General features: G+C 35.5%; 2 protein-coding genes and 1 non-coding gene across 3 annotated transcripts; 1 reads left to right on the top strand and 2 right to left on the bottom strand.

Moving 5' to 3' along the window:
- Positions 1-56: 56 nt before the first annotated feature.
- On the bottom strand, positions 57-11,649 carry LOC118036728 (uncharacterized). The gene is made up of 3 exons (XM_035042524.2): positions 11,071-11,649; positions 10,349-10,488; positions 57-529 (listed from the first exon to the last, which is right to left on the bottom strand). Exons 1-3 carry the CDS (start codon positions 11,601-11,603, stop codon positions 57-59), a joined length of 1,146 nt encoding a protein of 381 aa, XP_034898415.1. The 5' UTR covers positions 11,604-11,649.
- LOC118036754 (small nucleolar RNA snoR97) lies at positions 7,172-7,268 on the top strand. The gene has a single exon (XR_004685439.1). It is a non-coding gene; the product is annotated as a small nucleolar RNA snoR97 (small nucleolar RNA).
- On the bottom strand, positions 7,717-9,675 carry LOC140955092 (protein ACCELERATED CELL DEATH 6-like). The gene is made up of 2 exons (XM_073406696.1): positions 9,143-9,675; positions 7,717-8,370 (listed from the first exon to the last, which is right to left on the bottom strand). The coding sequence occupies exons 1-2, from the start codon at positions 9,491-9,493 to the stop codon at positions 7,837-7,839; spliced, it is 885 nt and encodes a 294-aa protein (XP_073262797.1). The 5' UTR covers positions 9,494-9,675; the 3' UTR covers positions 7,717-7,836.
- Positions 11,650-11,906: the final 257 nt, after the last annotated feature.

An 11,906-nucleotide genomic window follows, 5' to 3' on the forward strand; every position in this document is an offset into this window, starting at 1 on the left:
AATATTCTTACGTATCTTTCCTACTTATCACAAAATATATAGCTTTCCTATTTACATCAAAACACTATTAATATAATTTCCAACAGTAACTTCTGGGGATAACTGCCGAAAGCAGCAAATAGATGCAATGGTGTGTTTCCATTGTTATCCTTCTCGTATATAAGCTTGTCAAATTTAGGAATCAATCGAGGGAAAGACATAGCTGAAAGTGCTCCTCTTAGAGTTATGGCAGCATAGTGAAGGACATTCCGACCTCCACTATCCACTAGTTCACAACAAGCTGGACAAGTCTTCATAATCGCTCCCACTGCTGCCACATTGCCTCGAACGACGGCCAAGTGAAGGGCTGTTCTCTTCTCTGAATCAACAATGTAGGCTGCGGACACATCATGTTCTAGTAATACTTTTACTGTTAGAGAACCTGACAATAAATTAGGGAAAAAGGCAGCGTAGTGAAGTGGTGACCACCCGTCATCGTCGGTTCTTCTCGTCAAACTCGCGTCGCTTTTTAATATCTTTCTTGCTGTCTCTGCAATAAACCATAAAAAAAAATATGGTACATATTAGGTAATATATGAATAATATTATGGTTAATGCGTAATCTACGCTACTAATTTAGTGATAAGTTAATATTTAATTTGGCATTTTTCTCTCTTTAATTGTATTATAAATGCCCTTTCTTGCTTTCTACGTTCTTGAGTTCTTATAGTCGCTATTCAATATTGTTTATGCATCATATTTTTTATTGGTTATTATTATTTGGTCATATTTAAAATAATAATATGGAAATGTCCACAACTCCAACCTCATTTAAACTAGATGACCAAAGTTTTTAAGAAAACTATAAACAACAAGAATAAAGTTCAATATTATTATGAGCCTTTAAATTATCATTTTAACGTAGAATCCAGTAGTCTTACTAATCTAATAATTCATTTGTGTTTTTTTTTTATGTTCAATAATAATATGGAAATGATTCGCCCACACATACATGTCATATAGATTCCTTACATACAAACGTATATAAGAACATTTTGGTCCTAAAATCTTATATATAATCATGCAAATAAGTCCTTAATTAAATAGACTAGGAAATTCATTGTCTTCTTAATATGTATTTTCTTTACCTTGTATCTTCCAAAGAATTATGTAAGTAATAAATACAATTTAACCTTTAATTTAACAAACATAAAATATTTATATAGGTAAAATTAAAAATTCAAATCAGTATTAGAAAAACCCCGTTTCAACCGCAAAAAATTAATTTTAATTACCAAAAAATTATGTTGAAACATAAAAAAAACTTTCAATGGGTATCAACCCGGTGGACCGGGTTTTGACCAAAAATAACAGTTTTGACCCAAAATAGCCTAAAACTCATTTTTCATCCCGGTCGACATGGTTGGAGCCGTATTGACCCGGTGGACTCGGTGTTGATCGAAAATGATGGTTTTGACCCGAAACGGCCCGAAAACTCATTTTTTACCCTGGTCGACATGGTTTGACCCGTATTGACCCGGTGAACTCGATTTTGGTCGAAAATAACGGTTTTGACCCGAAACAGCCCGAAAAATCATTTTTACCCTGGTCGACATGGTTTGACCTGTATTAATCCGGTGGAATCGGTTCTTATGGAAAGATGCGGTTGACTCGAGCAAAATATTTTTTTTGAATTTTAAACTTTTTCTTAATTTTTTTGGATTTTTATAAATAATACTAGAAATAAAATAACATTTAAGAAAATCTTGGTGAATCCAAAATTGGGTTACAACAACACTGATTACATCTGTCAAGACACGTCTAAGCCTAGTGGACAGTAGTTTTGCCACTATTTTATATAACCCGTGAATCAAGCTTATCGGACGAAAATGTGAGAATCTGCTTGGCCCCTTTGATTTTGGAATCAGAGTGACAAAAGAAGAGCTGATACCCTTTGGAAGTTTACCAATTTTGAAAACACTTTTAACCAACATAAAAACCTCTGAGCTGATGATATTTCATACCTTTTTATAGAAGGAGAAGGTGAAACCATCGGGGCCAGGGGCTTTAGAATCATCACAATCCCACACAACTTGCTTAACTTCTTCCATTGAAGGTGGTCTTTCTAGCCAAATAGACTTTGCTTCTGAAATTTTGGAGAACCCCGAGCCTCCCATTTCAATTATTTTACACGTTGGTTTCCGAAACAAGGATGAGAAGAAGTTGACAGCGCCTTCTTTTATATCATTTGGGGAGACTAGGTGACTACCATTATGATCAATCTTACTAATGTAATTGCAGCCTTTCCTTAGACTTACTGATATGTGAAAAAAACGAGTGTTCTTATCCCCCATTTTACACCAGTTTTGACTAGATTTTTGTCTCCAGATATCTTCAACCCTTCTGTTAACCTCCCATAAATCAGAGTTCAGCCCCTAGAGCTTTGTTTTTTCGGTCTCAGATAAGGGACGCACTTCGCTTTTGTTTTCAAGTGTTGTAATGGAGTTCTGGATGTCTGCAAGTTTTAGATTCTGATCCCCGAAAGTGGATTTATTCCATTGTCTCAGCTTTTTTCCCATGATCCCCAGCTTCTTAATCAGACTAAACTCACCTGGAAACTCCTTACAGCTATCAGATCAGAGGGCCTTAAAATCTGTTAAGAAAGAAGGGTGCAAGAGCTAGCAGTTTATGAAACGGAACGGCTTCCACCCCCAGTCTACCTCAGGTCTTTGGAGGAGCAGCTAACAATGATCTGACATCCTTCTAGGGTAGCGGCAAAGAGATAGAGACGGGAACTGCAACTGAAATTCCGGGGAAGCAAAAGCTCTGTCAATGCGGCTCATAGACCCACCCCTAAACCAAGTGAACCAGTGCCCATGCATATTGTATTCAACCAGTTCACAGTCGGATATGAATCTGCGAAATGAAGTTGAACCTGATAGATTGAGGTTACCACTACTTCTCTCATTAGGGAGTAGAGTTTCGTTGAAATCGCCTATCACCACCAGTGGTAGTTCAAAAGCAAACTTAAGAGTGATGATTTCTTCCCATAGATCAGCACGTTCTTTCACTGAAGATGCAGCTAGACACCAACTATCATACAATTAAAAGAAAAGGGAATATGCGTGCCACATATACTGATCCACTGCCCCCTAAATTCTATAGAGTTAACTTTAAAGACAGAGTTATCCCACATTGCTATAATCCCTCCTGATTTCCCTACAGATTCTAGAAAAGTCCATTTGATAGTTGCAATATTCCACAGATTTCTAATGAAGGAGTCACAACAATTATTTTTCTTGGTTTCTAAAAGGAAATAGATACCAACATTATTTTTTATAAGCCTATTCCGGATGGAATTTCATTTGTGTGCCATACCTAAACCACAGCTGTTCCAAGCAAAGATATTCATAACAAGAATAAAAACCAAGGCAGACTAGACTTAGCAGGGTAGAAAACTTACAACTGGTTAACTGAAGTCCACTCATCTACTTCTCTGTCAATGTTTCTCATTATTCCTTCTTCGTACCCTTTTAGTTCTTGCAGGTTTCCCAGACCTAGAGCCACAACATCTTGTATCATTTCTTGAGTCTCCTTTTCACTGTCAAACCCATTGTCTGGATGCTTCATACAGGTGATTTGAAACCGAATATTTCCTTGTTGGATTCCTGAGTTTAAGGATTCTGAAGAATCACAATCCTCCATAGTGTTAGCAACACTACCACTGGCTTGCAGCAACTTCAGTTTTCTTATTTTATGGCTATTCCCGTTTGCGCTTTCATTGGTCGCGTCTGCAGAGGTTTGTGGGCTGCTTTGAGGGTTCAACAGGGGTGGTAGATGGAGATGCTTGCCATTGGTTTCATCATCCATGAAGGCATAGTTATGGTTCTTTCCAACACCGGATGACTCGATAATAGGGGATGATATGGTGTCTTGTAGAGGTGTGTTATTTTAGGTGCTGGTTACCTTCATTGCAAGAAGGTTGAGTGCTCCATCAGAAATATGAGCTGCAAACGATCTAACTTTCATCACATTCTTCCTTTTGCTGAATGAAGATTTAGGTGCAAGCCCTCTGGTTCTTCTAAGCTTCTTATCTTTTATTTTTCCTTCCAACTCCATTTCCACTACTTCTTGTGCTTTTGCCAAGTCACGTATGAATGCAGAGAAAGATTGCTGATGTGTATTCTAGCTCTGATTTTGGGCTAGTATCATGTGTCTCGTTAGTTTTAGGGTAGGCCTTATAACCTGGGCTGAGGAGGCTTTAGTTCGTGCTTGTTTTTTATCGAGGCCCACTCTTGAAAAGGGTATTGCCGAGTCATCTGGGTTGTTGTAGTTGGTTTTTGCCACTTGTATTTTTTCTTTAATGGTGTCATAGCATGACTCTATAGAGGAAGATTGGTAAGAGGCAGTGTGCATTTGCTGGTTTTTTATCTGTAGCTTGTGTGTTTCCTTAGTTTCAGGAAAAAGACAGAAGGTTTTGTATGTTGTGTCAGATTGGTCTAGGTTGCTGGGTAATTTAGTGTACCTTGTGCAGAGAATGAGAGAGGAGTCATTTTGCATGTCCTTGTCTTGTTGCACTGGTGAGGTCCAGTCAGCTTCTGGTTCATTTATACTGGCCGGCAAAAACTCTTTTGGAGGTATAAATTTACTGCTTTGTCTCTTCATCTGATTCTTCAGTGCCTGATGTATCCATTGAGTATTTAATTTTGGTAAGCATGGGGCTAAAACCTGGCTTCATTTCCATGACTGATATATCAAATTCCTCTCCGTCTAGAATCTGTGAAAGCTGCGTGTTTAAAGTCGTGAGAGAGGTTGTGCTCAGAAACACCTTGACTCCCATAAGTGAACCTTGACTCACACTTGTAATGTCGTAACCAATCATCTTGCCTACATCTTCTACCATGAATTCAATACATTTGCGGTTCCATCCAATCAGAGGAAGTCCCAGAATAGACACCCAAGCAAATCTGTCTACTGCTTTTACTTCCCTCTTCCATGGTTTGATACTAGAGAAGTAGTTTGCCAAAGCAGAGCAACTGTTTATTAATTCTTTCTCCATGGTCTCTTTGTTTGTAAAGGTGATAACTGTTTGGCTTGCCCCCAGGAAGCGAAATCCAATTGCCTTCTTAACAGTTTTTAAAACCATATGCTCCAGTTGTGCATAGTCCACTTCTGTGGCTATAAAACCGACTAAACTTCTCAATAGCCATTCCTTGTCATCTTGTGTATACTCATACACCACAGTCTTCTTTGATGGTTGTTGGATTAAAAGAGCTTCAACAAAGGTCCTGTTGTCTCTGAGGGCTAGTTTGGGCAAGATTTTGGTTTCTGGCTTTGTGGTGAGGGTTGTCTTTTCCCTAGAATCTGTAGGTGTTTGAAATCTTGCTAAGTTTGCATGAATTTTGAAAGAGTCGAACCATATAAGGTTCAATCTGTCATAAAGTTCTGTATCTTCTAGTCTTCTTATTTTTGTTTTTTTCCTATAAATAAAGAGATTAGTGACAAGACTAATTTTTTAAAAAGCTTTTTTGAGATCTTGGTAATCAATCCAAGACGGGAAACATTCAAAATAAAACTTAGTAAAAACAAAGGGAATGGAAGTTGTGTTAGGTAAGTGTTTGTTGTTTTGGCTGTTGTTTATGTAACACATAAGTTGCAAAAAGTTCATGGTGATAGGGTGAAGAGGGGGGTGTTTTGTATGTTTAAGAGGGACATTGGCAGGCATTTGTGGGGTTGGATTGTAAGAGGGGGGTTTGAAAGAGGTTGCTAAGACCTGGGTTGCAGGAGAGGAGATGATAGACAAAAAATGGAGTGTTTTGGATGGGAGCATCATTGCAGGGGAGAGGATGATAGACAGAAGTGACTATAGCAGCTTCAAAATGGACTCGGAACAGTGCTGGAATTTCTGGTTGTCGCCGGTAATGTGAAAAATGAGGGGATCGGATAGATCTTCTCTTTGCTGCCTTTCTTGTGCCAGCTTTGTCACTGACGGAGACCTTTATGCATCTTGAGGAAACGAGGAGGGAGAAGAAATCGTCCGGCCAGAGCTAACCGGTCTTCACCATTTGCTTTGTTTGCTGCAACCCGGTTTCATTCTTCATGGTCGATACTATTCATGAGCTCCGCTCTTCATCCAAGCAATAGCTCCAGTGGAGGAAAGGGGAGAGATCGGCTGGCTCTTGACGATCTGGCTGCAGTTCTCTGTCCTATTCTCTGTCCTCCTGTTAAGATCGTCGATGATGTTGTGTGAGCTGCTTACTTTCCTTCACTTTTGCCTTACTGTTGACTTTTGGCTTACTTGGGCGATGAAAGATCTTCTGCAGCGAGAGGATCTGATCTGCTTTTTCGTTTCCTTTGGTTTCACTTTCTTCTTCTCCTTTACAAGTGGCTGGCGGCTCTGTTGGGTCCAAGATGGAGGTTGTTAGAGAATAATATAAATTATATCCTAGGACTTCACCTAAAAGTTTAAGCTATTGGGTTGAGATGATTCTTTGACATGGTATCAGAGCCTTGATGACCAAGCGGTCACGAGTTCGAATCTCACTATCCCCATTTATTTGATAAAAAAAATTAAGCACAAGGTAATGTGGGCCTGTGCAAGTTTCAAGCCCAAATGGCTTTCACTTGAGGGGGTATGTTAGAGAATAATATAAATCATATCCTAGGACCTCACCTAAAAACTTAAGCTATTGGGTTGAGATGGTTCTTTGACGAGGTGAGGGTGGCTGGAAGGTTGGTTTGGGTCACTTTCTTCTTTATAATAATTGTTTGAAAATCAGATCCACAAGTTTATTTGGGTCAAGGTTTAGTTATGAGTCAAAATGGTTAACACCAGTTAATCTAAATAAATAAAAAAACCACAATAATCTTATTTTCACCTTAAAAAAATCTTAAGTTTTTTATCTATCTTTTATTTCAAATCAACTTAGATTTTTAATTAGATTAAATCGGATCAATTCTTTTATCTTTTTTAAAATGGATTGATCCACTCTTGTTCAGTGTTAATTAAATATAAAATAAAACATATTATTTAATCCAAAACATACCAAACATAAAACAAGACAATCAAAATTATCGACTACACCGAAACTAGCTTAGCGTTTTCTATAGCTCATTAATCATGGAAAAAATAAACAAATTGAATTTCTTTTATCTCTGTTGTTCAAATTGAGTCTTAACTACACTCTTTACTCCTTGTCAGCGGGATTAGGGTCTGAACAACTCTGTTGTCATCAGCTTCATCTCCTTCATAACCCACCGGATCGGAGTTAAATAATAGCAGTACATTAATTTCTCAAAATGTTTATGTTCTGCTGTTTTATATACCCATTTTCCTCCTTTTTTTTTATTATGTTGAACTTGTTAGCCTTCATTCTATGATCTCTATATTGAAGGTGTTAGCATTTTCCAAGTGCCAAAATTGAATTTTTCGATCATTGTACTCGTGAAAAGCAAGGTGAAATATCTGGATAAATAAAACTATCGTTACAGCTGATGCCATCAAGAAGATGACGAAAATATAGTTTATAACACGAGCTAAATGAGAATCAATCTTCTTCAATATCAGACTCTTTTAAAGTCTGCTGTGAAGTGTTTATTTTCAGTATTTCAAAAGGGAGCGTAAATTAACCATAAGATGACGAGAAGATAGTTTATAACACGAGCTAAATGAGAATCAATCTTCTTCAATATCAGACTCTTTTAAAAGTCTGCTGTGAAGTGTTTATTTTCAGTATTTCAAAAGGGAGCGTATATTAACCATAAGATGACGAGAAGATAGTTTATAACACGAGCTAAATGAGAATCAATCTTCTTCAATATCAGACTCTTTTAAATTCTGCTGTGAAGTGTTTATTTTCAGTATTTCAAAAGGGAGCGTAAATTAACCACCTTTGCCTCGAACGCAAAGAAGATGAAGGCTACACCAATGACACAAGTCGTGATTGCAAGCCATGATGATGTAGATAGCACTGCATAACTTCCTGCGATGAATGCGATGACCATTGCTGGGATGGCACATATGGTTAAAGTAGATGTCCATTCAGAGAAGTTTTCTTTTATATCCTCTTCCACTTGACCTCTTGTTCCAAGCAGTGCCCAATAAAAGTGCATGAAGAGAGCAGAAATTGAGAGAACCATTGCTATTGCATCTGATATAACAAAGACTGCAAAAGCAGCATTTTTAACAAGAACTGCAGTGCCTTGTTCGTTCTTGTAACCACCAGGCACGGTGAAAGCAGCTGCAAATGTTACTGTTGCTACGAGTGCCGCTACAACTATATGAGCATCTATTCCTCTCTCAGTAATAGAGAGGTAGTCTGTTTTCATCATAGTTATGGGCCGTTGAAGCGGTCCACTCCGTACATCTTTCAATGATTCCAAAAACTCTTTCTGCAACAAGTTTCGGCTATGAAATTAAACGAATCTTTCTTTTCGACTCTCAACCTTTGTTTGCTATCATAACCAGCGACTTTGAAATCAAGTAATTTTGTTGCTTTTAGCTACCAACAATATATATTGCTTTTGTTGCTACGAGAGCTGTTTTGTTTTTAAGTTTTAAATTGTTTTTAGGTATGATTTAAAAGTATTTTTGATTTGAAAAAAACATCAAATTAATTTTATTTTTTTTTAGATGTACTAATGTTAAAAAAAAATTAATATATTTAAAAAAAAATAAGAAAAAAACATCTAATACCATGGTATATCAACCAACATTAAAACAAAAGGAAACAAAGAAACCAACATCAGTTTAGGGGACAAAGCAAATAGTGTTAATCAATTAAATTTTTTTTTTTGTTGAAGTTGAAGGTATAATTTTGTTATATTGCCAAAAGGATTCTATTCTATTTTTATTTTATTTAAAAAAAAAGGGAGAAAAACCAAGTGAATTTATGTTTGATTGATGTGCTTTATTAATGGTGCATACGTATTTATTGTTACAGTTGAAGTATTTTTTTTTTAAGAAGATTGAATGAATATTATAAATTCTCTTGATGCATCCTTTGATATATATGAAAAAAATATTAAATCATTCCTATATGACAATTTAAATTTAATTTTGTTTTGGCAAGTTAGCGTTACACTTAATCTTGCCAAAACAAAATGCAAAGACTCTTTCGCGTGTACGAGTGCGACTAGCTAGAAATCAAATCGAGGGAATTACCTTTTTTTCAGGAAAATTTCCTACCAAGATGTCATCAACGCTGAGGTTTTGCTTGTTAAGGCCACACATGTTCCTGTACGCATGTCTCCAATCACTACTCAAATACCTCTGGGGAAAATTGCCGAAAGCAGCAAATAGATGCAATGGTGTGTTTCCATCGTTATCCTTCTCGTATATAAGTTTGTCAAATTTAGGAATCCATCGAGAGAAATAGATAGCTACCAGTCCTTCTATAGTTGTGGCAGCATAGTGAAGGGCATTCCAACCTCTGGTATCCACTAGTTCACAAGAAGCTGGGCACATGATCATAATCACTCCCATTGCTAGCAGATTGCCTCGAACGACGGCCATGTGAAGGGCAGTTCTCTTCTCTGAATCAACAATGTAGGCTGCGGACGCATCATGTTTTAGTAATACTCTTACTGTTAGAAAACCATTCAATAAAGGGGAAAAGGCAGCGTAGTGAAGTGGTGACCACCCGTCATCGTCGGTTCTTCTCGCCAAGCTCTTTTCTCTTTTTAATATCTTTCTTGTTGTCTCTGCAATAAACCATAAAAAAAAATATCGTACATATTAGGTAATATGTGAATAATATTATAAATGCCCTTTCTTGCTTTCTACGTTCTTTGGTTCTTATAGTCGCTATTCAATATTTTTTATGCATCACTTTCTTTTTTTGTTTCTTATTATTTGGTCATATTTAAAATAATAATATGGAAATGTCAACAACTCCAACTTCATTTAAGAAAAACTATAAACAACATGTCAAATAAAGTTCAATATTATTATGAGCCTTTAATTTTTTTTAATAAATACAATTTAACCTTTAATTTAACAAACATACAATGAAACCTCTAATAAAAGAACATTATCCTAAAGGTTAAAATAAGATTTTTTAAGAAACTCAAAATAAATGACTTTAATAAACAACAAGAAACTAAAATCTAAAAAACACAATATATTGAGTACTAAACAGATAAGGGTTTTTTCTTGAATTAAAAACGAATTTAGTTTTTTTTTTTTTTTGTACACCTTAAATTATGTAGGGACTACTTAAAAATTATAAGTTACATCAGGATTTGTTTGTATTGAATAAAAATTCAGAAACAATTTAAATAATTTAAGATAAGAACTCACTTCTCACAGTTATGGTTTCCGATAATAATTTATGAATTCAAAGCTTTACAGTTCAGAATAAAATCTTACCATGATCACCATGCATGGCTGCCGCGTGTAGTGCGGTTCTGCCATGAGAACCACAATATTCCACTGACTTGCAATTACTCAAGATTTCGTCGATCACTTTTTTTCTATTTTCTTCATGTCTTTTAAACCTCCAATTAAACCTTACATTGGCAGCAATATAATCATAATTAGATATATGTGATTTTTATTGACATTTTAAGTCCAATAAATACTCAAGATTTTTTTATTAAAGTATCAATATTCTCTTTTATAAGAGATAAAAAAAAATGCTAACATTATCAAATTTCTTTTCCTTTTCATCTTTTTTTTTTCTTCAAATCTCTCTTGCCTTGCTGGGAAGTTTGCTTTATAAAAGAGAATTAAAAACAATTAAATTTTGCTTTTTTTTATTGTTCTTAAAAAACAATTAGGGAGATAAGTGAACTTATTCATATTGAATTAATATGTCTCGATTCAAGAACATGTATAGCATAAAAAAAATAAGCAGGTAAAATCCTATTATTATAGAAGCATTGCTTTTCTAATATCTTTTTTTATAATTTTAAAAACAGATTTACTTAAACATTATAAAGCTGAACAAATTAAAATTAATCAACAATTACATTTATATAATCTTAAAATGATAGTATTCTAGATTAATGAATTCGATTAGTAAAAAACTGATTAATCTGTTTGAGACTACAAAAAAAAAATATTTGAGACTAAACAAAATGTTCACAAACCTCATATTGGCAGCAATATAAAGTGGAGTTTCTCCATGAACATTGGCGGAATATGAAAACTCAGGGTCCTCTTTTGTCAATATTTCCACCACTTGGGCTTGGATATTTCGAGCTGCCACATGCAACGCTGTATCTTGCTCTTCATTCGTCATCCTCAACATATTCTTTTCTTCTGCTGGCCCGTTCTCAGGATCTATAGCTAGCTTTTTTGCGCGGTCAATCAGGACTTTCACTGCATTGGAATGCCCATATCTTGCCGCAAAATGTAGTGGAGTTTCGCCTTTAGTATTGGCTTGCAATAGCAGTTGTGGACACTTATCAATAATTTGGCCAACAAAATCAGTGGATTTCGATCCTCTACGTTGGTTTTCTAAGTACACATGAAGAATTGTGTTCTTTTTTGGAGTCAATAGCTCATTGAGAGAAGTTGTAAGACGATCATTAAATGGGTTGATGTTGCCTTTTGCTGCAGCTTTGTACAATTTTGGTTCCATGTAAGTGATGCTATTCATTTGTTGATCAGAGGAATTCATCTTGTATGACTGTTGTTTATTGAAAATGGTTGTTGATAGAAGTAACTATTTTGGCTAGTTCCATTTACTAGCTAGGCTTGTAAGCCTATTTATACTAATTCATCAATATGGAAAAATAAATAAATAAAGCAGAGGACGCTGTCTGAGTTTTGTGAGAGAATAGAATAAAAATGATCTAGAAGTTTCACCTAATAATTTAAATTTTTATATGTTCAAAAAATATAAAACAAAGTATAAAAATAAATTTAAATTTTTAAGTTGAAATAGTTGTTTAATATTTTCAAATAATAGATGATTTCTTAA

The sequence above is a fragment of the Populus alba genome, chromosome 19 (assembly GCF_005239225.2).
Source record: "Populus alba chromosome 19, ASM523922v2, whole genome shotgun sequence".
NCBI classification, from domain to species: Eukaryota; Viridiplantae; Streptophyta; class Magnoliopsida; order Malpighiales; family Salicaceae; genus Populus; species Populus alba.